The 26,058-nt window shown below is 43.9% G+C and overlaps 1 protein-coding gene across 2 annotated transcripts in view; it reads left to right on the top strand.

Moving 5' to 3' along the window:
- LOC115196712 (semaphorin-3D-like) overlaps positions 1-26,058 on the top strand; it is a 61,562-nt gene that overhangs the window by 23,235 nt on the left and 12,269 nt on the right. For both annotated transcript variants that reach the window (XM_029757562.1, XM_029757561.1), the window contains exons 4-15: positions 11,427-11,489; positions 11,611-11,730; positions 11,928-12,021; positions 12,835-12,963; positions 14,645-14,781; positions 16,557-16,671; positions 16,777-16,846; positions 17,721-17,865; positions 20,372-20,594; positions 22,445-22,533; positions 23,192-23,233; positions 25,119-25,276. In XM_029757562.1, coding sequence (XP_029613422.1) covers positions 11,427-11,489; positions 11,611-11,730; positions 11,928-12,021; positions 12,835-12,963; positions 14,645-14,781; positions 16,557-16,671; positions 16,777-16,846; positions 17,721-17,865; positions 20,372-20,594; positions 22,445-22,533; positions 23,192-23,233; positions 25,119-25,276 — 1,385 coding nt within the window. The remainder of the gene's footprint in view (positions 1-11,426; positions 11,490-11,610; positions 11,731-11,927; positions 12,022-12,834; positions 12,964-14,644; positions 14,782-16,556; positions 16,672-16,776; positions 16,847-17,720; positions 17,866-20,371; positions 20,595-22,444; positions 22,534-23,191; positions 23,234-25,118; positions 25,277-26,058) is intronic.

The following is a 26,058-nucleotide window of genomic DNA, read 5'->3' as shown; positions in this document are numbered from 1 at the left end:
GGTTTCGAGGCTGACCTTTGGCAACTCGAACCTTCAGCTCCCTCCACAGATTTTCTATGGGATTAAGGTCTGGAGACTGGCTAGGCCACTCCAGGACCTTAATGTGCTTCTTCTTGAGCCACTCCTTTGTTGCCTTGGCCGTGTGTTTTGGGTCATTGTCATGCTGGAATACCCATCCACGACCCATTTTCAATGCCCTGGCTGAGGGAAGGAGGTTCTCACCCAAGATTTGACGGTACATGGCCCCGTCCATCGTCCCTTTGATGCGGTGAAGTTGTCCTGTCCCCTTAGCAGAAAAAAACCCCAAAGCATAATGTTTCCACCTCCATGTTTGACGGTGGGGATGTGGTTCTTGGGTTCATAGGCAGCATTCCTCCTCCTCCAAACATGGCGAGTTGAGTTGATGCCAAAGAGCTCCATTTTGGTCTCATCTGACCACAACACTTTCACCCAGTTGTCCTCTGAATCATTCAGATGTTCATTGGCAAACTTTAGACGGGCATGTATATGTGCTTTCTTGAGCAGGGGGACCTTGCGGGCGCTGCAGGATTTCAGTCCTTCACGGCATAGTGTGTTACCAATTGTTTTCTTGGTGACTATGGTCCCAGCTGCCTTGAGATCATTGACAAGATCCTCTCGTGTAGTTCTGGGCTGGTTCCTCACCATTCTCATGATCATTGCAACTCCACAAGGTGAGATCTTGCATGGATCCCCAGGCCGAGGGAGATTGACAGTTCTTCTGTGTTTCTCCCATTTGCGAATAATCGCACCAACTGTTGTCACCTTCTCACCAAGCTGCTTGGCGATGGTCTTGTAGCCCATTCCAGCCTTGTGTAGGTCTACAATCCTGTCCCTGACATCCTTGGAGAGCTCTTTGGTCTTGGCCATGGTGGAGAGTTTGGAATCTGATTGATTGATTGCTTCTGTGGACAGGTGTCTTTTATACAGGTAACAAGCTGAGAGCCAGCTTTCTGGCTCCACATGCTGGGAGCCAGAATTCTTTCTGATTGAGAGGGGTCAAATACTTATTTCCCTCATTAAAATGCAAATCAATTTATAATATTTTTGACATGCGTTTTTCTGGATTTTTTTGTTGTTATTCTGTCTCTCACTGTTCAAATAAAACTACCATTAAAATGATAAACTGATCATTTCTTTGTCAGTGGGCAAACGTACAAAATCAGCAGGGTATCAAATACTTTTTTCCCTCACTGTATAACCATGCATAAGATAAATAGACAGAAATTAGACACACTCAGATAGACAAATGGAGTGCACATTCATAGGTGTATCTCATTTTCTTGAGTCTGTAACACATTATCTTACTGTCCTATTTCAGCTGGTAAAAATATGATATTTACAACTTTGGCTACATTGACATTTTACCATGGGTACCATGGAACTCAACATCATCTTTACTTACCTGATATAAAATGGTACCTGTTGCAAAAATGTTACTTATTTCAATGAATCCCAAACAAAACAAGTAATCACATGATATGCCAAGTTCTAAGTAAATTCCAGGTACATTTCAGATTGTGAGATCAGGCGTGACCCAGTACTCCTGTTGTGAAACCAATGCATTCATTGATTGGTGCTATAGGATTTATGTTTATGGGTTTCTCAAATCCAGCTCATGCCAAAATCTTCTCACGTGCCCAGACCTGTACTGTACTATACTGTACTGTAATGTACTGTGTACTCAGTATGTCAAATCATAAGACATAAGACTTGTTGTATGAATTCCATTCTGCTGGGCAATAGTATGGAATCTTAATACACTGATGTGCGTGTATGCATGTGTGGAGTCTGTGTAACCCCAGCGATAGCTCTCCTTGGTAGTGGGTTGGGGTGAACACGCTCAGAATATAAGCCAGTTATAACATGTGTGACCATCGGGTAGCCTACATACAAAGGACACAGAACATTATCCCCCTTTCCACATTAAGATCACTGTTAAGACAGGCTAATTCCTGTCTAGGTTTTAATAGCAGGAACCGTCACCGAGATTTACCGGGATATCCTCCCCAAACCCATTCTCTTTCCTGAGCTAACTAATGGCAAGAAACCAGTCAATTATAATAGATTATTTATATGAAATATGCAGCAGAGGTAACTCTGGGTCTTCCATTCCTGTGGTGGTCCTCATGAGAGCCAGTTTCATCATAGTGCTTGATGGTTTTTGCGACTGCCTTTGAAGAAATGTTTAAAGGTTTTGACATTTTCCATATTGACTGACCTTCATGTCTTAAAGAAATGACGGACTGTCGTATCTCTTTGCTTATCTGAGCTGTTCTTGCCATAATATGGACTTGGTCTTTTACCAAATAGGGCTATCTTCTGTAATTTCCCCATACCTTGTTAAAATACAACTGATTGGCTCAAACACATTAAGGAAAGAAATTCCACAAATTAACTTTTAAGAAGGCACACCTGTTAACTGAAATGCAATCCAGGTGACTACCTCATGAAGCTGTTTGAGAGACATTTACATTTTAGTCATTTAGCAGACGCTCTTATCCAGAGCAACTTACAGTAGCAAAGCCATACATTTCATTTCATGCATTTTTTTTTACTGGCCCCCCATGAGAATCAAACCCACAACCCTGGCGTTGCAAACGCCATGCTCTACCAACTGAGCCATAGGGAATGCCTAGAGTGTGCAAAGCTGTCATCAAGGCAAAGGGTGGCTTTTTGAAGAATCTCAAATATAAAATATATTTTGATTTGTTTAACTATTTTTGGTTACTACAAGATTCCATGTGTTATTTCATAGTTTTGATATCTTCACTATTATTCTACAATGTCGAAAATAGTAAAAATAAAGAAAAACCCTTGAAGGTGTTCTAAAACCTTTGACCGGTAGTGTATATCTAAAGAAATAAGACTGAACCTGCTGTTAAGGCTGTGTAAGGGAGGCGAAGTCAGGTGCAGGAGAGTAGAGAGTAGAGTAAATAGGCACGCTTTTATTTCGTTCAACAATAGGCACAAAAAATGGCATAAGTGCCCAAAAACACGGAACATAAACTATAAAAGTATCGCGCGTTAGCATACACCATTAACAATGAACAATTACACACAAAGACATGATGGGGAACAAAGGACTAAATACATGTAGATTGATTGGGGAATGAAAACCAGGTGTGTATGGAACAAGACAAAACAAATGGACATATGAAAAATAGAGCGGCGATGGCTAGAAAGCCGGTGACGTCGATCGCCGAACGCCGCCCGAACAAGGAGAGGAGCCGACTTCGGCGGAGTAGTGACAGTACCCCCCCTTGATGCGCGGCCCCAGCGGCGTGCCGACACAGGCCTCGGGGACGACCCGGAGGGCAAAGCGCAGGGCGAACCGGCCGGCGATGGTGAAACTCCCGCAGCAGTTTGGGATCCAAAACATCCGCAACCGGAACCCATCACCTCTCCTCCGGTCATAACCCTCCCGCTCCACGATGAACTGAAGGCACCCTGCCCGACGCCTCGAATCCAGAATGGAACGAACGATGTACGCCGGGGCCCCCTCGATGTCCAAAGGGGGCAGAGGGACCTACCGCACCTCAGATTCCTGGAGCGGACCAGCCACCACCGGCCTGAGGATAGACACATGGAACGAGGGGTTAATACGATAATCAGTGGGAAGCTGTAACCTATAACATACCTCGTTCACCCTCCTCAGGACTTTGAAGGGCCCCACAAACCGCAGACCCAGCTTCCGGCAGGGCAGGCGGAGGGGCAGGTTTCGGGTCAGAGCCAGACCCGGTCCCCCAGTGCGAACACCGGGGTCTCACTGCGGTGACGGTCCTCGCTGGTTTTCTGGCAAAGCGCGGCTCGCTGGAGGTGTACACGGGCGGCCTCCCATGTCTCCTCCGCGCGCCTGAACCAGTCGTCCACCACAGGAGCCTCGATCTGACCCTGATGCCACGGCGCCAGAACCGGCTGGTACTCCAATACACACTGAAAGGGGGAGAGGTCAGTGGAGGAGTGGCGAAGCAAGTACTGTGCCATCTCGACCCAGGGCACGAACGCCGCCCACTCCCCCGGCCGGTCCTGGCAATAGGACCGCAGAAACCTGCCCACATCCTGGTTGACTCTCTCTACCTACCCGTTACTCTCGGGGTGAAAATCCGAGGTAAGGCTGATCGAGACCCCCAGACGTTCCATGAACGCCCTCCAGACTCTCGATGTGAACTGGGGACCCCGATCAGACACTATATCCTCAGGCACCCCGTAGTGCCGGAAGACGTGAGTAAACAGGGCTTCCGCAGTCTGTAGGGCGGTAGGAAGACCGGGCAGAGGGAGGAGACGACAGGACTTAGACAAACAATCCACAATGACCAGGATCATAGTGTTTCCCTGTGAAAGAGGTAGATCAGTTAAAAAATCCACAGACAGGTGTGACCACGGTCGTTGTGAAACGGGTAAGGGGTGTAGCTTACCTCTGGGCAGGTGTCTCGGAGCCTTACTCTGGGCACACATCGAGCAGGAGGAAACATAGGTCCTCACGTTCTTAGCCAAGTTGGGCCAGCAGTACTTCCCAGTCAGACAGCGCACCGTCCGACCGATCCCCGGATGACCAGAGGAGGGTGACGTGTGGGCCCAATAGATCAACTGGTCACGGACAGCAGACGAAACGTACATACGCCCGACCGGACACTGGAGGGGAGCGGGTTCTGTACGCAACGCCTGCTCAATGTCCGCATCCAACTCCCACATGACTGGCGCTACCAGGCAAGAGGCCGGGAGCATGGGAGTCTGATCCATGGGCCGCTCCTCTGTGTCATACTGCCGGGACAATGCATCTGCCTTCGTATTCTGGGAACCTGGTCTGAAGGACAGGGTAAATACAAAACGGGTAAAGAACATGGCCCACCTTGCCTGACGAGGATTCAGTCTCCTCGCTGCCCGGATGTACTCCAGGTTGCGGTGGTCAGTCCAGATGAGAAAAGGGTGTTTAGCCCCCTCAAGCCAATGTCTCCATCTCTTCAACGCTTTAACCACAGCCAACAGCTCTCGGTCCCCAACATCTTAGTTACGCTCCGCTGGGTTGAGCTTCTTCGAGAAGAAAGCACAGGGGCGGAGTTTTGGTGGCGTATCCGAGTGCTGTAAGAGCACGGCTCCTATTCCAGCCTCGGATGCGTCCACCTCCACTATGAACGCCAGAGAGGGATCTGGATGGGCCAGCACGGGAGCCGAAGTAAACAGAGCTCTTAGCTGCCCAAAAGCCCTGTCCGCCTCAGCCGACCACTGCAACCGTACGGGACCCCCCTTCAGCAGTGAGGTAATGGGAGCAGCCACCTGGCCAAAACCCCGGATACATCTCCGGTAGTAATTGGCAAACCCTAAAAATCGCTGCACCTCCTTTACCGTGGTGGGAGTCGGCCAATTACGCACGGCTGCAATGCGGTCACTCCATCTCCACCCCTGATGTTGAATTGCGATACCCTAGGAAGGAGACGGCCTGCTGAAAGAACAGGCATTTCTCAGCCTTGACGTACATGTCATGCTCCAACAGTCGTCCAAGTACCTTGCGTACCAAGGACACATGCTCGGCACGTGTAGCGGAGTATATCAGAATGTCATTGATAAACACCACTACACCCTGCCCGTGCAGGTCGCTAAAAATCTCGTCTACAAAGGATTGGAAAACTGATGGAGCATTCATCAACCCGCACGCATGACTAAGTACTCATAATGCCCTGAGGTGGTACTAAATGTTGTCTTCCACTCGTCTCTCTCCCGGATACGCACCAGGTTATACGCACTCTTGAGATCCAGTTTCGTGAAGAAGCGCGCCGCATGCATTGAATCAATCGCCGTGGCGATAAGAGGTAGCGGGTAACTGTACCTCACCGGGATTTGATTGAGACCTCTATAGTCAATGCACGGGCATAGACCTCCATCCTTCTTCTTCACAAAAAAGAAACTCGAGGAGGTGGGTGAAGTGGAGGACCGAATGTACCCCTGACGCAGGGATTCAGAAACATATGTCTCCATAGCCACCGTTTCCACTTGCGACATGGGATACACGTGACTCCTGGGAAGCGCAGCATCTGCCAGGAGATTTATCGCACAATCCCCCCGTCAATGAGGTTGTAATTGAGTCGCCTTCTTTTTACAGAAGGTGAGAACCAAATCGGCATATTCTGGGGGGGATGCACACGGTGGAGACCTGGTCTGGACTTTCCACCGTGGTAGCACCAACGGAAACGCCTACACACCTCCCCGAGCACTCTCGCGACGATCCCGTGAGAGCCCTCTGTTGCCAGGAAATAGTGGGGTTATGAAGAGCTAACCAGGGAAGGCCTAGTACCACGGGAAACGCAGGACAGTCAATGAGAAAGAGACTGATTTTCTCCGTGTGACCCCCCTGCGTCTCCATGGTCAGGGAAATTGTGGCTTCCCTGATTAGCCCGGACCCTAATGGTCGACTATCCAGAGCGTGAACCGGGAAAGGTCTAACTACATGAATAACGGGGATCCCTAAACTGAGGGCTAATGCTCTGTCATTAAAATTCCCAGCTGCGCCTTATGCTGGGAATGCGGGGAAAAATCAGGGAAACAAACAGATACAAACAGGTGATCAAGAGAGGACTCTGGATGAGTGTGGTGCGAACTCACCTGAGGTGACGCCAGAGTGCCCTGCCTGTTGCCTCGACTCCCAGAGGAACCAACACGGCACTGACCGGCGGTGTGCCCTCTGCGTCCACAGATGGTGCACGTGATGGCTCCTCTTCCAGTCTCCCTACGAGCAGCCCCTCCCAACTCCATGGGCACCAGAGCGGGGACGCTGGAAGATGGCACCAACAGAGCCGCCTCTGGACGTCCGCAGGTGACCAGCAGGTTATCCAACTGGATGGACAAATCCACCAGTTGGTCAAAGGAGATGGTGGCATCCCTGCAGGCCAGCTCACGTCGGACGTCCTCACACAGGCGGAACCGATAGTGGTCGATGAGGGCCCTGTCGTTCCAGCCTTCTCCGGCGGCCAAGGTCCGGAATTCCAGGGCAAAATGCTGGGCGCTCTTCGTCCCCTGCCTTAAATGGAAGAGCCGTTCCCCTGCCGCTCTACCCTCGGGCAGTATGGTCGAAGACGGCCCAGAAGTGACGGGTGAACTCCTCGAAGTGGTCCAACGCCACGCCTCCTTCTCCCCACACGGCGTTTGCCCACTCCAGAGCTCTACCTGAGAGACATGAGACGAGGGCAGAAACTCTCTCCCTTCCCGAGGGAGCTGGGTGCACAGTGGCCAGGTAGAGGTCCAGTTGTAATAGGAATCCCTGGGAGAGGCGAGAGGAAGGGAGAGGCGTATCCTTCTGGGACTGGTTCCGGACGGGACGGGTAGAGGTAACCCCGGTTGCGCTGGTCGAGGCACTGGGGAGACCTCCTGTCTCTCCCAGCGGTCCATAGTCTGGACAACGCGATCCTTCATGGCACCAAGATGATTTAACATAGCTGAATATTCCTGGACGCGCTCCTCGACTCCTCTAACCGGGGTACCTGCTCCTGCTGACTCCATTGTTGGTGTGTAATTCTGTTAAGGCTGTGTAAGGGAGGTGAAGTCAGGTGCAGGAGAGCAGAGTAGAGTAAACAGGCACACTTTTATTCCATTCAACAATAGGCACAAAAAATGATATAAGTGCCCAAAAACACGGAACATAAACTATAAAAGTATCACGCGTGAACATACACCATTAACAATGAACAATTACACACAAAGACATGATGGGGAACAAAGGACTAAATACATGTAGATTGATTGGGGAATGAAAACCAGGTGTGTATGGAACAAGACAAAACAAATGGACATATGAAAAATAGAGCGGCGATGGCTAGAAAGCCGGTGACGTCGATCGCCAAACGCCACCCGAACAAGGAGAGGAGCCGACTTCGGCGGAAGTCGTGACACCTGCTTCTGTTTGAGTGTCAAATGGCCTACTGAGCATTAAACCATAGGCAACCACAACATGTCGAATAAACAATTTCACACATTCTGCTGTTTTTAATCTTTGCTCTGCTGTAAAAAAGACTTTACACTTTTTTTGTTAGACCAGCCTCTGGTATTATTTATAATTTATTTAGTATTGTTTACACTGTTCCAAATTGTCAGAGATTGTATTTATAATAATAATAACCCTTGATCTCTTTCTTATTGTTATTATTACTGTTATTATTATGATCATCAGTATAATAAGTCATGTAGTTATCCTTAGTAGGCTTAGTATAGTAGCCTTGTATAACCACCATCGAGCTGTAGGCCTGAGAGCGCATTCTGTTTAGTCTTAATACCATAACTTACATAGGCCTATATTTCAATACTTATATAGGCTACTGTATCAATCAATCATTCATTACTTGATTTGAAAGGAAATCAAGCTTTTACTTTTTTTATAATAAAGCGACTCTTGAATAATTAGCATAAACAATTCCATTTCGGAAATTGCATTCATGAATGAATGTGACTGTTTTTAGTCTTTACTGTAATAAAGGCTTTACAAAACAGTAACTCGCTGTCGCTTTTTTTTAACACAGCGCAGCAATTCAGAGTACAATCAAATCAATTGTGGTTGTATTCGCTCTAGTCATTTGTGTGTCTTTATTATTTAATTAAACAGTGCACTTAAAGTATCAGAAAATCTCAGTGCATATAGTTGATTTGATTAAAACACATAGAATGTGTCTATATATGGAAAAATACACGTTTCAAAATGTTGACCAATTAATTGCTCAAAACAACAGATGACTTTCGGTCGTCCGGGGCCAGCCCTAGATAGGCTTAAAACAAAAATCTCAAAAACAACCTTATATTGCTGGATTCGTACATGCAACCTTTGGCACCAAGGCAGATTCTTATGCCCATCTGCCATCACTGCCCACAACACCCACAATGTGCTAGCAAAATCTAAACATACTTGAAGTTAACAGCGCTCACTGTTGCTCCTAGTGGCCAGTTTCCACGTAATCTCCCAATGTCCTCAGTCATGGCTGCATGTTGAATACTGACTTGTATCACGGGTGACCTGGCTGCACAATAAGTGGGTTATGTAACGAGGGGTTATGCATTCTATGGAAAATAATGAACAACGTGGAAGGTGTGTTCCACGACACACTAGCGGACCTTCCACAGAGTTGCATTATTTTCCAGAGAACGCATAGAGCACCGAGTTGATTATCCCTTTTATTCCATGGCCATAATTTAACACGTTTGCCACCAGAAACGTGTTCATTGGACACTAGAAATGTGTTCATTTGCCATTTGAAATGTGTTCATTTGACACTAGAAATGTGTTCATTGGACACTAGAAATGTGTTCATTGGCCAGTAGAAATGTGTTCATTTGACACTAGAAATGTGTTCATTGGACACTAGAAATGTGTTCATTTGCTAGTAGAAATGTGTTCATTTGACACTAGAAATGTGTTCATTTGCTAGTAGAAATGTGTTCATTTGCTAGAAGAAATGTGTTCATTTGCTAGTAGAAATGTGTTCATTTGCTAGAAGAAATGTGTTCATTTGCTAGTAAAAATGTGTTCATTTGCTAGAAGAAATGTGTTCATTTGCTAATAGAAATGTGTTCATTTGCTAGTAGAAATGTGTTCATTTGACACTAGAAATGTGTTCATTTGACACTAGAAATGTGTTCATTTGACACTAGAAATGTGTTCAACATCCACTGAAGTAGCAAGCAACTTTACTAGATAGCTACAGTAGTTTCCTTGGTAACCAAACAAACAGACCTGCTAGTTTAGCTAATCAAACCACCAGTCCTAGCTTGCTATTATGAAAATCGAATTCAACAATGCCAATAATATTTTCAATTGGACTTTTGCTTTCAAAAGCAGCTCAAACATAGAACATATAAGAATTAATTATAGCCATTTAAATGTACTGTGGTGATATACCATGCATTATAGGGAATTATACAATGGTTGGGTCTAATCCTGAGTGCTGATTGGTTAAAAGCGCATTCCAGCAGTGCCTATTCCACAAATTACCACCAGCTAAATCTATGACATTAAATGCCTATTTGCTCTGTTCCATCTGACTGTGCAATCCACTGTCTCATCAACCCAGCCAGGCAAATTATAAACTTAATCTCCACTATAAAAAGCATCTAGACATTATCTCAAATTTCTTTTAGACTAAGGTTTAGTTTTCAAAAGCGAAGATTTGTATAAACCTTACTGTCTGTTTCTCCAAGATTTGCAACATTGTTTCAATATTCAAAGTCGATCTCTACCTGTCCCACAGTAATGAACGTGTAGGAGTCGGGACAAGACAGACAGGCAGGCAGCGTTTCTCAGCCAGAGATCATGAACCAGACGGAATAATTTGTATAGGTATATACAAAGAAATGTAAAGGTAAAGGTAAAAGGAAACGAAGTGCAGCTAGTTTCCACTCTTTACAGCTTGTTGGAAGTAATTGTGTTAGCTGTGTTGTTGGCTAGCTCCTCTGAACAACAGTGTCCTGACTAGAGAGCACATTTTCTTTGCCAGGTGAATTCGCGCCTCATTAGCTCATTGTTATGGATGTATCCAAATAAATACAAATGCAACATCTGTTGTTATTCTGTCTGCACTGTTTGACGTGACTGTAAATTAGCCATAGTTGGCTAGCTAGCAAGCAAGGGATACAAACCTTGCTAGCCAGTATGGCAATGGAACATTTAAAGCGAACGACAGGGTCACGTCCATAGATACAGAACAAAAAGACTGAACGACTGGGTCACGTCTCTAGCATCTGAACCAATAGAACGAACGACCAGCCAGTTTGGGTAGCAACCCTAGATTTGTGTCAGGGCTATATCTTGTGGAAGGATGAAATAGTTTGAGTCAATTCATCAAAATATGTCAATCATTATTTTAATATGTTTGTATCAAAGTGATAATGCCCTCGAAGTCGGTGTTTGGAGGATATATTGGCACAACACCTTTGCTAATACGAATGTCATTTTCACTACTGTAATAACCTCATAATATTTTACCAGTCGGCCAGCAATGCTTCATAGGCATTCGTTAAAACGGCTACATCAATTAAATAGTGTGGTGACTTTGAGATAACTTTGAGTTGATTAAATTGCAGCGAATACAACAAGAATCTGTTAAATTAATTTGTATATTTTTCCATTTACAGTGGTATAATCATATGCAATTTATCCATTGGTTTTATATGCTTTTAAATAGCTCTTCTGGTTTTAACCAGAATACCAGGATTCCCGGTAATTTCTTGACATTTTCTCAGGAAGAACAATTTGTAAATTCTCTGGGAAAAAAATCTGATTTAAGTAAATTTTCTTCTCTGAGGGTTTTGTGCAGTATGCTTTGTTCTTATGTGTTGTGTGACATGGTTTTGGTAGCATCTGTTGTAGGATCAGGGTTATTATTTGAAGTGTGTTGTCTCTTACGTAAACCTCCCTGTCTATCTGTTCCCAGATCAGCTGGCCATCCTCCAGAGACACAGTTGAGATGTGTAAACTGGCAGGCAAGAATGCTCAAGTGAGTACAACCTGGAAAATGTCTGGCCTGACAGTAAAATCTCTATTCAGAGCACTAATTAAAATATAGTTTGTTTCTGTCTGTGTCTTATTGGTTCTTCTCCTCTGCTTCTCTCTCTCAGTTGGAGTGTGCCAACTTTGTGCGTGTGCTCCATAACTTTAACCATACCCATGTGTATGCCTGTGGGACAGGAGCCTTCCACCCGATATGTGCCTTCATTGTGATCTCAGGACGCAGAGTGGTAGGGTCAGGGAGAATTATACATGCATGGACGTACACATTCATACACGTACACACACATAGACACCCATAAACCAACCACACACATATACACACACACAGACAGACAGACAATACAGACACAACACACACACATACACACAGACACAAACTGCATTCCTTACTGCTTACACAGTCTCTCTCTGTCGCTCTCTCCAGGAGGGTGTGTTCCAGTTGTTGTCTGGTACAGTGGAGTCCGGGAGGTTGAAATGCCCTTACGACCCCTGGCAACCTTTCACGTCTGTCCTCACAGGTCAGACCACACCCCTACCATCTGACAGTTGATCTGCCCCACCCTGACTCCATCCTACTACAACCACATGCAGCCCTACATCCCACTCTCTCCTCTCCTGGTGATCAAAGCCCCTGTACACCACTCATGTACTCTCACACTCTAGGGCCCGACTCTCTGTTTTGAATATCAAAAAAAAAAGCTAAGCACTCTTGTCCAAATCAGCGTCTCTTGCAGGGATAATTATTTGTTAATGTAATAAACTAACGTACTTGGCATGAAACTATAAACACTCAGACTCAGAGTGTGTGTTTCTGTGACCCCCTGTCTCCCTCATGATGCTCTCTGCTATCCCAAAGGGGTGTGTGTGTGTGTGTGTGTGTGTGTGTGTGTGTGTGTGTGTGTGTGCGTGCGCGCGCGCGCGCGCGTGTGTGTGCGTGCGTGTAGGTGTACATGTTCATGTGTGTGCTTGTGTGCATGTTGTTTTGAAGAAGTAAGACAGATTGAATTCTGCAAGAAATTGTCATCTAAGCCAACTCCTAAATTGTCTGAAACATTGTTGTCAAGGCTAGATTCATGGAGACATGTTTGCTCTGCCTATCTTCTTACAGAAAAGTGATTACAGAAACATCATCTCATGCCAAAGAATGTCATATTACTGAAAGTATGAGGCACAGCTTAAAGACAGATTGTCTGATTGTGTTTGTTCAGGTTTGTTGTCTTGTTTTTATCAGAATTGGGTTTGTTACTCTATTTGGTTCACATTCACAGTTGTACTTGACGCTCATTCTCATTGGTCCAGGTCTAACCCTCCTTGTCTCTGATTGGTTGCAGACCAGTTCATGTATGCTGGCACGGCATCAGACTTCCTGGGTAAAGACACAACGTTCACCCGCTCCTTGGGCCCACCCCCCGACCAGCACTACATACGTACTGACACCTCAGAGGACTCCTGGATCAACGGTACACACACACACACACACACACTACGCACACACACACACACACACACACACACACACACACACACACACACACACACACACACACACACACACACACACACATGTACAGACACACACGTACAGACAGACACACACACACACACACAGGCAAACGACACACACAAACATACACACGTATTGTAGAGCTATGAGTTATTAGCGTGTAGAGCCATTCATAATGACATGACATTATTTCTCACTAACTGTTGGCCTGGTTCTTTTGACTACATCCTTCCTCTCGGTACACAAAGATTGTTTGAAGCAGGTGAGTTCATTCATAACCTAGTTTTGTCATTAAGTGTTTCACTTCCCAGTCTTTACATTGATACAAAGAGCTGCTTTGTGTTCTCAGGGTGCGATAGATGGAGGTTATTGTCAATCCTTCCACAAAAGAAACAGTACAGTTATTCATGTTTGACTTTTACAAGACACCACACTTACTGTAGAGCTACAGCACACACACTTACTGTGGAATTGACAGTGTGTCACACAGTTCACAGGGCACTAGTCTACACAGACAGTACACAGGGCCCTAGTCGACACAGACAGTACACAGGGCCCTAGTCTACACAGACAGTTCACAGGGCCCTAGTCTACACAGACAGTACACAGGGCCCTAGTCTACACAGACAGTTCACAGGGCCCTAGTCTACACAGACAGTTCCCAGGGCCCTAGTCTACACAGACAGTACACAGGGCCCTAGTCTACACAGACAGTACACAGGGCCCTAGTCTACACAGACAGTACAAGCACTATTCTATGATGCTCTCTCCTCTATGTACAGTGGGGAGAACAAGTATTTGAAACACTGCTGATTTTGCAGGTTTTCCTACTTACAAAGCATGTAGAGGTCTGTAATTTTTATCATAGGTACACTTCAACTGTGAGAGACGGAATCTAAAACAAAAATCCAGAAAATCACATTGTATGTTTTTTAAGTAATTAATTTGCATACAATGTGATTTTCTGGATTTTCGTTTTATATTCCGTCTGTCACAGTTGAAGTGTACCTATGATACAAATTACAGACCTCTACATGCTTTGTAAGTAGGAAAACCTGCAAAATCGGCAGTGTATCAAATACTTGTTCTCCCCACTGTATGTCATGGATCATCAAGTTGCCACCAGTTTACTCCTCTCACACACCACCCACATTTCACAGCCAGAAGTGGGGTGTGTGTGAGATCTCTGGAGTGATGCTGTGTGTGTGTGTGTGTGTGTGTGTGTCAGGGGTTCTGGAACATCTTACCTAGCGTACAGTAACAGTGACTCTGTGTAATATGTTGTGAGAGTGTGTGTGTGTGTGTGTGTGTGTGTGTGTGTGTGTGTGTGTGTGTGTGTGTGTGTGTGTGTGTGTGTGTGTGTGTGTGTGTGTGTACACAGGCCTACATTAGCCTATTCTAAGGAATCCTCGAAGAGGCTTTGGTTAATTTCCTCAGTGCACAGCCACATACTTTCTTCTCCCTCTGTCTCATTCCTTTCCTCTGTTCCTTTGTCTGGAGTTATTTTAATATTCATAACTCAGGGTAGTCAGAGGAGACAAAAGAAGAATAAAATAAAAGACACTCTGCTGTATCCACAGGGTCAGGCTGTAAGTATGAACCATGTTGCACTTACAACCCCCTCTCTCTCTCTCTAGAGGCCAGGTTTGTATCAGCCCATCCTGTGTCAGACACCTACAACCCAGACGATGACAAGATCTACTTCTTCTTCCGCGAGTCATCACGTGACGGCAACGATAAGAGTGTCCTGTCCCGCGTGGCACGCGTCTGCAAGGTGAGATGGGGGAGAGGTGTAGAATGGTGACGGAAGGTGAGTGAGGGATGTTTTGAGAAGAAGTCAGGGAAGAGACGAGGAGGAGGACAGATATCTAACAGGACGAGTGTATGCTGATAGATCTATTTCCTCTGCTACAGAGCTGGCCTCTCCACAGATGTGCTTAAATCCCCCTGGGACAATACCTCCTAGTACATTCCTCTTGTGTAGTCTGCCGACAGAGGAACGGCCCACTTTGTGTTTTACTGACAGGGCAGTCTAAGGTCTGGTCCCAAGACAGTGTAGGAGTTGGTCCAGTACCATTTGAGTCCTGCTCCACCACTACTCCTTCTTCATGCTCTACCTCTAGTTCTTAGCCCCTTCCTGTAGCCCAAACCCCCATATTTAACTCCTTCCATTTTCACAGTTCTTTAAATTCCTTAAATTAAGCAAAGCAGACTGCACAATTGTCTTGTTTTTTTTATTTATGGATAGCACACTCCAACACTCAGACATAATTTACAAATTCATTATTTGTGTTTAGTGAGTCCGCCAGATTAGAGGCAGTAGGGATAACCAGAGATGTTATCTTGATAAGTGTGCGAATTAGACCATTTTCTGTCCTGCTAAGCATTAAAATTGTAACGATTACTTTTGTGTGTCAGGTAAAATGTATGGAGTAAAAAGTACATTATTTTCTTTAGGAATGTAGTGGAGTAAAAGTAAAACTTGTCAAAAATATAAATAGTAAAGTAAAGTACAGATACCCACAAAACGACTTAAGTAGTACTTTAAAGTATCTTTACTTACACCACTGGATCCCAGGTACGTGGGATTTGGTATTTTCTGGTAGTAGGGAGGCTGTCCCTGGAGTCTTCCCACTATAAAAATTCCAAGCTCTATTGCAACATTCCCAGTTACACACACTTGGAGTGTTTACGACTTGGGAGTAAGCTGTAAGGTCGATGAGGCAGGAGAGGGATTCCTTGTCCTGTGTCTATAGCAGACCATAGAGGGGTTCCTCTCTGGATAAATGGAATAACAGAGTTTGTCATCTTTGAAGATAATCCCATTTAGAAAACGCTAAAGCCATTACCCCCGCCTTTTCTATAATTGCATGTCTATAGCGATAGGTTAGGCTGCGGTCCAAGTTCAATAGGGAGGTTAGTCTAGGGCCCTTGTGCTGGATAAAGGGGCCCTGTACTTTATATGTATATTTTAGTACTCCTACCCTAACCCTGAGAAGGGCATTGCTTTATTGAGTAGAGCACTCAGCCAGGGGTATACATATGCTAATTAGAAAACATTCATAATTAACGAGCTTGCTAGTTTACCATCAATTCTTCCTCCCTCATCTTTCTACTTCTTTAGATTTTCTCCCCCTTTCTCTGGCTTCAATTCTTCCTTCATACTGCTATTCTTGTCCTACTAAATCCTTCTAACCTATTCTCTCCTCCTTGTCAGTAATTTTCCTCTTCAGTTGTCTCGCCCTTCTTTGTCAGCTCATTCCGACTACCATCATCATTACTGTCAGTCCTCTGCCAGTCAAATAATCAGAGTTTGGTCTTTATCTTGGTTTATTTAAACTGGTCTCAAACAGGAGTTTACGATTTCAAGGTCTGTCAAATTGTTTGCAGTTGTGTTGTACTTGATATGTCAGATCTGTGGACTAGATTGTGGTTGTTTCATGGTTTTAAACCTGCAAAACTGATTTCAGTTGTATTTGTGTGTCAGACTATGGTTGTGCAATGGTTGTGTTATGGTTGTGTTGTGGTTGTGTTGTGGTTGTGTTTCAGAATGACGTGGGAGGGTTGAGGAGTCTGACCAATAAGTGGACGACGTTCCTCAAAGCCAGACTGGTGTGTTCCATCCCTGGACCCGACGGAGTGGACACACACTTTGACGAGCTCCGTAAGTCACACACACGCACACATTGCATCCTTCCATATTTACAGGCACACACCACGTACGCACTAAATGCCACATTCTTACCTTTTATGTGTGTGTCTGTTGTAGAGGACATATTCCTGCTCCCCACCAGAGATGAGAAGAACCCTGTTGTGTATGGAGTCTTCACCACATCCAGGTAAAACACTTAGTACACCATACCATACAAGGCATGAGTAATCAAGGATTATGGTGTAAATAACTCCCGACGAGGGCCGGAGTCGAAGCCAAGGGCCAGGAAAACAGCACTTAGGAAGTTGTTAATCACAATCATGTCCAGGTTTGAGATCCTTATTACTTTTATAAAACGATTGCCAACACGTAAAACGTTATTTTAATGAGTACAAAACAGTCCGGGCAAAAGACAGTCGTTAGTTCTGAGATTCTGAAGTTTCTAGCCAAATGGGCTGGTCGTTCATTATATCCATTTTATTTGCAATGGTTGGTATGCTAAGCAAATAATTGACATGTAGCTATGCAGGCTAGCTACTTCTCCTTTGCTAGCTAGCCAACTAAAGCTAACACACAGTCGCATAAAGCAGCTGAAATGACAACATTTTTTTCTGTGCATCTTCGTTTGTTTAACCTTTGTTTCTATTGCCATTTCTTTTGATATACCCATTATAAGGATCCTGATAAATGAATTTGCCAGGCTCAGAGAAGCTGTCAGTCTTGTCACGTTCATAAGCATGGCACAGTGGAGATCACAAAAAAATAACTGCTACATTGTTCCACGGGTTGGAGAGGCAGACAGCTAGACTAGTAGCATGGGGAGATTTGTCTAGATGCTTTTTTTCCAGGGGAGATAAAGTGTATTGATTGCCTGGCTGGGCTGTGTGGGACCGTGGATACACATTGACAGTTTAAATGGAACTGTTTAAAGGCACTCCATCCTATTAACCAATCAGCAGCATCCAGGATCCAAACAACCTGTTATATAACGAGACATCTCTCTACGGTACTTCTCAGGTTATTCTTCCCACTATACCTATTAGACTGTGTTTCTCCCCCAGCTCTGTGTTCCGTGGCTCGGCGGTGTGTGTGTACAGCATGGCTGACATACGAGCTGTGTTCAACGGACCCTACGCTCACAAGGAAGGACCTGACCATCGCTGGGTAGAATATGAGGGGAGAATACCTTACCCTCGCCCTGGAACGGTACGGTAACACACACACACACACACACACACACACACACACACACACACACACACACACGCATCTCTCCTAGCCCTACCCCCCTCCATTTCCCTCCTCGGCGTAAGTAGGGAAACAAGATGACTGCATAATGTTTCTGTACAGGATTATTTAGAAAGACCCCCCTCTCCTCCACTTAAATTACTTACAGTATATCACCCAATCCTGGTACATGACACAGTCCTGATGAACAATAATAAACACCCATCTACTATGTGTGCCTGTACGCATAATGCATCTCTGTGAGAGTGTGACAGAAGTCAAAGTTTGTGTGTGTGTGACTGTGTGTGTGTGTGCATGTGTGTGCGTGTGTGTGTGTGTGTGTGTGTACGCGTGCGTGCGTGTGTGTGTGATATATGACCTAGTCTCAGTGCTGATGAACAATAATAAACTGCAGTCTGGGCGGCAGCTTTGTTGATGTCACTAAGTCGTCACGGTGATCACTGTCGTATGTTTCCTTTCCTGCTGTGTTTGTGGAACTGATTAACATGAGGGACTATGACTGGTGTGTGTGTACAGCGCATTTGGAAAGTATTCAGACCCCTTGACTTTTTCCACATTTTGTTACGTTACAGCCTTATTCTAAAATGGATGAACTAAAATAAAATCCTTATCAGTCTACACACAATACCCCATAACGACAAGGTGAAAACAGTTATTTTTTACAAATAAAAAACAGAAATACCTTATTTCCATAAGTATTCAGACCCTTTGCTATGAGACTCGAAATTGAGCTCAGGTGCATCCTGTTTCCATTGGTCATCCTTGAGATGTTTCTACAACTTGATTGGAGTCCATTTGTGGTAAATTCAATTGATTGAACATGATTTGGAAAGGCACACACCTGTCTATATAAGGTCCCACAGTTGACCCAGCCGTGAGGTCAAAGGAATTGTCCGTAGAGCTCCGAGACAGGATTGTGTCGAGGCACAGATCTGGGGAAGGTCAACAAAACATTTCTGCAGCATTGAAGGTCCCCAAGAACACAGTGGCATGGAACCACCAAGACTCTTCCTAGAGCTGGCAGCCCAGGGCAAACTGAGCAATCGGTGAAGAAGGTCCTTGGTCAGGGAGGTGACCAAGAACCTGATGGTCACTCTGACAGAGCTCCAGTTTCTCTGTTGAGATGGGAGAACCTTCCAGAAGGACAACCATCTCTGCAGCACTCCACCAACATCTCTAGAGAGACCTCAAAATAGCAGGACAGTGACACTCCCCATCCAATTTGATAGAGCTTGAGAGGATCTGCAGAGAAGAATGGGAGAAACTCCCCAAATACAGGTTTTCCAAGCTTGTAGCGTCATAGCCAAGAAAACTTAAGGATGTAATCACTGCCAAAGGTCCTTCAACAAAGTACCGAGTTAAGGGGTTGAATACTTATGTAAATGTGATATTTCCATTTCTTATTTTTTATACATTTGCTTTGTCATTATGGGGTATTGTGTGTAGATTGATGAGGGGGGGGGACAATTTAATCCATTATAGAGTAAGGCTGTAACGTAACAAAATGTGGAAAAAGTCAAGAGGTCTGAATACTTTCTGAATGCACTGTATGTGTCGGTACATTTGTGTATATGCGTGTATATGTGTGTATATGCGTGCATGTGTGTGTATATGTGTGTATATGCGTGCATGTGCGTGTATATGTGTGTATATGTGTGTATATGCGTGCGTGTGTGTGTATATGTGTGTATATGTGTGCGTGCATGTGTGTGTATATGTGTGTATATGCGGGCATGTGTGTGTATATGTGTGTATATGTGTGTATGTGTGTATATGTGTGTATATGCGTGCATGTGTGTGTATATGTGTGTATATGTGTGTATATGTGTGTATGTGTGTGCATGTGCGTGCATGTGCGTGTATATGTGTGTATATGTGTGTATATGTGTGTATATGTGTGTATATGCGTGCATGGGTGTGTATATGTGTGTATATGTGTGTATATGCGGGCATGTGTGTGTATATGTGTGTATATGTGTGTATATGTGTGCATGTGTGTGTATATGTGTGTATATGTGTGTATATGTGTGTATATGTGTGTATGTGCGTGCATGTGCGTGCATGTGCGTGTATATGTGTGTATATGTGTGTATATGTGTGTATATGTGTATATGTGTGTATATGTGTGTACATGTGTGTACATGCGTGCATGTGTGTGTATATGTGTGTTCGGGGATATGCATAGCGCCATCGAGAGATGATTTTTAACTGTATAATAGGAGGAACAGACGGGGTAGAAGGGATGTGAACTCCAGAAGTAGCGGAATGTACCTGAATCTGTGGAGTACTTCAGCTCACCACCAGATGGAGACAAGTTTTAAAAAATAGTTCAAAAACAGCTGAAGTCAGTCTTTAATGACAGGGAATCCTAAATTAGTCCTTAAGGTACTTAGCTAGATGACTATCTGCTTTCTAGGTAGGCTTTCATACTGTCTAAACATTATTGTTTATCCCCTCTCCCCAGTGTCCCAGTAAGACGTATGACCCCAGGATAAGGACCACTAAAGACTTCTCAGATGAGGTGGTCAGTTTCATCCGCTTCCACCCCCTCATGTTCCGCTCCGTCTACCCCCTGACCAGCCGACCCGTATTCACGCGTGTACGTGTCGACTACACACTGACACAGATAGTGGTGGACCGCGTCATGGCTGAGGACGGACAGTATGAAGTCATGTTCCTGGGGACAGGTGAGAGATGGACACACACACACACACACTTTTCACTAACCCTAACATTCTATTCTCAGCCTTCCTCTTTAACCTGAAAATGTTAAGACTGTTTGAATGTTAGATGTTGTCTTAATTCCATCCTGCAGTACTGTTGATACTCTGTGTATGAGCTCCATATGAAATCCCATGTCCCCTATCATATTTGAGTGAGAAAATGACATTCATATGATAGGTAAGATATATAAAACCTTACAGAAAGCCTATCCAACTATCAATCTCTTAGAAAAAAATAAAAACTATTGGAAACAAGACTTAAAAAGAACTGATATTGGCACAAGATGGAGGGAAACTTGAAACATACAGTGCCTTCAGAAAGTCTTCACACCCCTTTACTTATTCCACATTTTGTTGTGTTACAGCCTGAATTTAAAATTGATTTAAATTGAGATTGAGATAAATTTTGTTACTGGCCTACACACAATACAGCATAACTTCAAAGTGGAATTATGTTTTTAGACATTTTTACAAATTAATTAAAAAAATTAAATCTGAAATGTCTTGAGTCAATGGGTATTCAACTCCTTTGTTATGACAAGTCTAAATAAATTCAGGAGCAAACATTTGCTTAACAAGTCACAAAATAAGTTGCATGGACTCACTTTGCAATAACAGTTTTTAACATGATTTTTTGATGACTACCTCATCTCTGTACCCTACACATACAATTATCTGTAAGGTCCCTCAGTCGAGAAGTGCATTTCAAACACAAATTCAACCACAAAGACCAGGGAGGTTTTCCAATACCTTGCAAAGAAGCTCACCTATTGATAGATGGGTAAAAAAAAATGACATTGATTATCTCTTTGATCATGGTGAAGTTATTAATTACACTTTGGATGGTGTATCAATACACCCAGTCACTACAAAGATACAGGCGTCCTTCCTAACTCAGTTGCCAAAGAGGCAGGAAGCTCAGGGATTTCAATTTTGACTTTAAAACCGTTACAGAGTTTAGTGGGCGTGATAGGAGAAAACTGAGGATGGATCAATAACATTGTAGTTACTCCACAATGCTGACCTAAATGACAGTACAGAGTATTTTGTGTAGATTGTTGACAAAAACGGACATTTAAATCCATTTTAATCTCAACTTCTAAAACAACAAAATAAGTGCGAAGTCAAGGGGTGTGAATACTTCCTGAAGGCACTGTAACTAACAACATTACAGTTAACGAAAATGTACGCTTAATCCAGTATAAACTAATGTATAGAATGTATTATACAAGAGACACAATTCACAAATTCTACAGCACAAGGGCAGAGTAATGTCTTAAATCTAAACTAACAGTGACTCAATAATCCATGGCTTCTGGGAACGCTATAAAGTCCAAAAGTTATGGCCGTAGTTAGAAAGTTGGCTGTCAGAATTATTATTACAATGTAAATGTACTTTTAATCCTTCTGTCTGCAAATTTCAAGACATGGGATATGAGGATGCAGTGAGGTACCTGATGGGTCGGACTATACTTTTCACGTAAATCATCTTGAAAAACATATTCTTAAAAATGTCAAATCAACTGGGCAGGTGTGATGTCATTGATGTTTGTGTGTGTCTGTATGCTGTTGTTTGTATGTTTTATGTTTTTTGTATTGTTTAAATAAAAAAAAACGTTTAAAAAAAAATGAAATCCCGTCTTTGGTGTCATGCTCAGACTGACCAGCAGAGAGCGCTACAACATCATAGTCTGTTTAGAGCCAATCAGTGCCATTTCAGTAGATATCTCTCACTAGAAAGCTAGTGAAAGAGAAGGACTATGTGCATGTATTTCATAAGCATGTGAAAATATAAACATGTGTGTGTTGTCCAGATGCTGGGTCAGTCCTGAAGGTGGTGAGCATTACTCAGGAGAACTGGTCTACTGAGGAGGTGATTCTGGAGGAGCTCTCGTTGTTCCAGGTAATACACACACACACACACACACACACACACACACACACACACACACGCACACACACACACACACACACACACACACACACACACACACACACCTTTAAATATTGTCTTCATTCACATAGGGTTTGAATACGTCTACACCAGATCTGTCAGACGTATACCACTCTGATGCAGATAACTGACTTTTTCTAAGTCATATTATCTCTGCTGCAGGCAGAAAAGGATATCTGCATGTAGCTACTCATACTACTAAAAAAACGAATATCCTGAATTTCCTTCTGTCCTGGAATTCAAGGTGATTTGTCAATTAATATTAATCAACCAACATTTTCATTTAGCAATGACATTAGCTCTTGATTGAAGGGTTGTCAACTCTTTAAACAGCAGTAATATATGAATACCTTTCTATTCTAAACACACAGCAGGAGTTCCGGGGGTATAGAGAGGAGAGTTAGTGTGTTTCTCTAGTTTATTCACTCTCGTTGATTCACACACTCCTTGGTTGAACTCCCTAACCTGAGGCCATCTCCGTAGCTGCAAAATGAGCTTGGTTTTTCTCAAGCATAACTAATTAGCTAACTACTTTATGTATTAAGTAGAAAGTACGAGTCAGTGTGTATGTGTGTATAGTGGAGATAATGTGTGTTTTCTCCTCTAGGCTCCCACTCCCATCCTGAGTATGGAGATCTCTTCTAAACAGGTAAGAACTCCCCTCTTCTCTCTATCCCTCCTTTCCATCTCTATGGCCCCCTACATTTCTCATTTACTGTAGCTTCAAGGGTACTAACTGCACCATCCACAGCCACCTTCCCTCTTTCCTTTCCTTCTGCCCCTCTCTTTTTCCCCTCCCCTCTCTTCCTCCCCTCTCCTCCTCCCCTCCTCCTCCCCTCTCTTCCTCGCCTCCTCCCTCGCTATCTTAGGGTCAGGGATGTCAGCAGACCGTTCAACTCCAATCACAGCCTCCCTTCATCTGCCACAGCCTCTGTGTGTGTGTGTGTGTGTGTGTGTGTGTGTGTGTGTGTGTGTGTGCGTGCGTGCGTGCGTGCGTGCGTGTGTGTGTGTGTACATTTCCAGTGTTTTTCTTGCCATACTTTATTTACTCTGCCACCATGGCATTTTTTTGCCTTTACCTCCATTATCTCACATCATTTGCTCACATTGTATATAGTCTTATTTTTTTTTTTCTAGTGCATCATTGATTGTATGTTGTTTTACTCCATGTGTAACTCTGTGTTTTTGTATGTTGTCGAACTGCTTTGCTTTATCTTGGCCAGGTCGCAATTGTAAATGAGATCTTGTTCTCAACTTGCCTACCGGTTAAATAAAGGTGAAAAAAAAACAAACAAAAAAAACATGCATGCGTGCGTGCGTGCGTGTGTGTGTGTGTGTGTGTACATGCGTGCGTGCGTGCGTGCGTGCGTGCGTGTGTGTGTGTGTTCATCTCATCCCAACCCATCCCCCAGTGTTTTGCATGTTTCCGTTCAGTGCTTGTTTTGGAATCCCTGGTTCAGACGAGTCCAGGCAGATCCATACAAAACACCTTTCTCTCTCTCTCTCTCTTGTTGTTGAAGGATTTGTTGTTTAAACCACCTTTAGAGTTATTTAAAAAAAAAAATATTTCACCTTTATTTAACCAGGTAGGCAAGTTGAGAACAAGTTCTCATTTACATTTGCGACCTGGCCAAGATAAAGCAAAGCAGTTCGACACATACAACAACACAGAGTTGCACATGGAGTAAAACAAACATACAGTCAATAATACAGTAGAAAAATAAGTCTATATACAATGTGAGCAAATGAGGTGAGATAAGGGAGGTAAAGGCAAAAAAGGCCATGGTGGCAAAGTAAATACAATATAGCAAGTAAAACACTGGAATGGTAGATTTGTAGTGGAAGAAAGTGCAAAGTAGACATAGAAATAATGGGGTGCAAAGGAGCAAAAATAAATAAATAAATACAGTAGGGGAAGAGGTAGTTTTATGGGCTAAATTATAGATGGGCTATGTACAGGTGCAGTGATCTGTGAGCTGCTCTGACAGCTGGTGCTTAAAGCTAGTGAAGGAGATAAGTGTTTCCAGTTTCAGATTTAGGGGGACTGACTTCCAGTAATAATAATATTGGAGGTGAGAACCTTGAGGATACACTCTTCAAAAAAAGGGTTCCAAAAATGTTATTCGGCTGTCCCCGTAGGAAAACCCTTTTTGGTTCAAGGTAGAACTCTTTTGGATTCCATGTAGAACCCTCTGTGGAAAGGGTTCTACCTGGAATCAAAAAGGGTTCTTCAAAGGTTTTTCCTATGGGGAGAGCCAAAGAACCCTTTTTTCCCACGAGTGTACTGTACTATATGCTGCTGGACATGTGGGTGTACTAAATCACATATGTGAACTCACATGGATGCGCACGCATGGACACACACACAAACAATGAAAAAAACAGAGATCGGAAAAACACAGGTCTCTTTCTCACAATGAACCATGTTATAGTGTAAACAGCAACAACATATAGCAAGGTGATTAGTTGAGACAAGTGTGCTAGACTGAACCCTTCCCTGAGGTAGTTTGGTCTCTCCATCTCTGTTTCCATAGCAACAGCTGTATGTGGGTTCGGGGGCTGGGCTAGCCCAGGTGTCCCTGAGCAGATGTCACCTGTATGGTCAGGTGTGTGCAGAGTGTTGCCTTGCCAGAGATCCTTACTGCGCCTGGGACGGACACACCTGCTCACGATACGTCCCAGCATCCAAGAGGTAGAACACACACACACACACATTTTTTCAGGTGTATGGTGCAGAAAATGTCCCATATGCTCCTGTATAGTTTATATAACATGTTGTAACCTTAAGAACATATAAACTATACAGGAGCATATAAAACAGCTGTCACATTGTTACTCCTTTCATCTGAGGTATCTGAAACATAGTAGGCCTTAGGACCCATAGATTACCTCTTAGTTATCCATGAAATGAAGTACATTTGTCATTTACTCTGACACGTTCATTCTTCCTTGTCAGATCAGGTATGTGTAGACGTCCACTAGCGTGATTTAATGAATCCGTAGAAGAGAGAAAGTTTCTCTCATACCTGACGTCCTATTTTTCAGGGCTCCAGGGACTGTCATAGAGAATTCTGATATTTTCTCTAAATATGTTTTTGGTGGGCTTTTGTTTCTTCAGCGTTTCTCTCTGCCACAGGGTATTAAACCCACTTTTCTTTCTCTCTCTCGCGCGCTCTCTCTCTCTCACTCTCTCTCTCTCTGATTAGAAACTCTCTGATGGGCTAATTATTAATGTACTGTCATTCTCCTTCTGTCTGTTGTCCTCTTTGTTTATGTGGAGTGTGTGTGTATGTGTGTGTATGTGTTTGTGTGTTGTCCAGAGTAAGTGGCCTAGTCAGACTATACATTTTGGGGTCACACTATTGCATTATGGGGGAGGAGGGGTCATGTTATTGCATTGTGGGGTACAGAGGGGGTGGTTGGTTGGTGCCTGGTTGTACTTTGAAAACTGATCTGATGTCACAGATTATGTCG

Source organism: Salmo trutta, chromosome 7 (genome assembly GCF_901001165.1).
Source record: "Salmo trutta chromosome 7, fSalTru1.1, whole genome shotgun sequence".
NCBI lineage: Eukaryota > Metazoa > Chordata > Actinopteri > Salmoniformes > Salmonidae > Salmo > Salmo trutta.
Note: the sequence above shows the minus strand (reverse complement) of the source record. Positions and strands in the feature narration are given on the sequence as shown.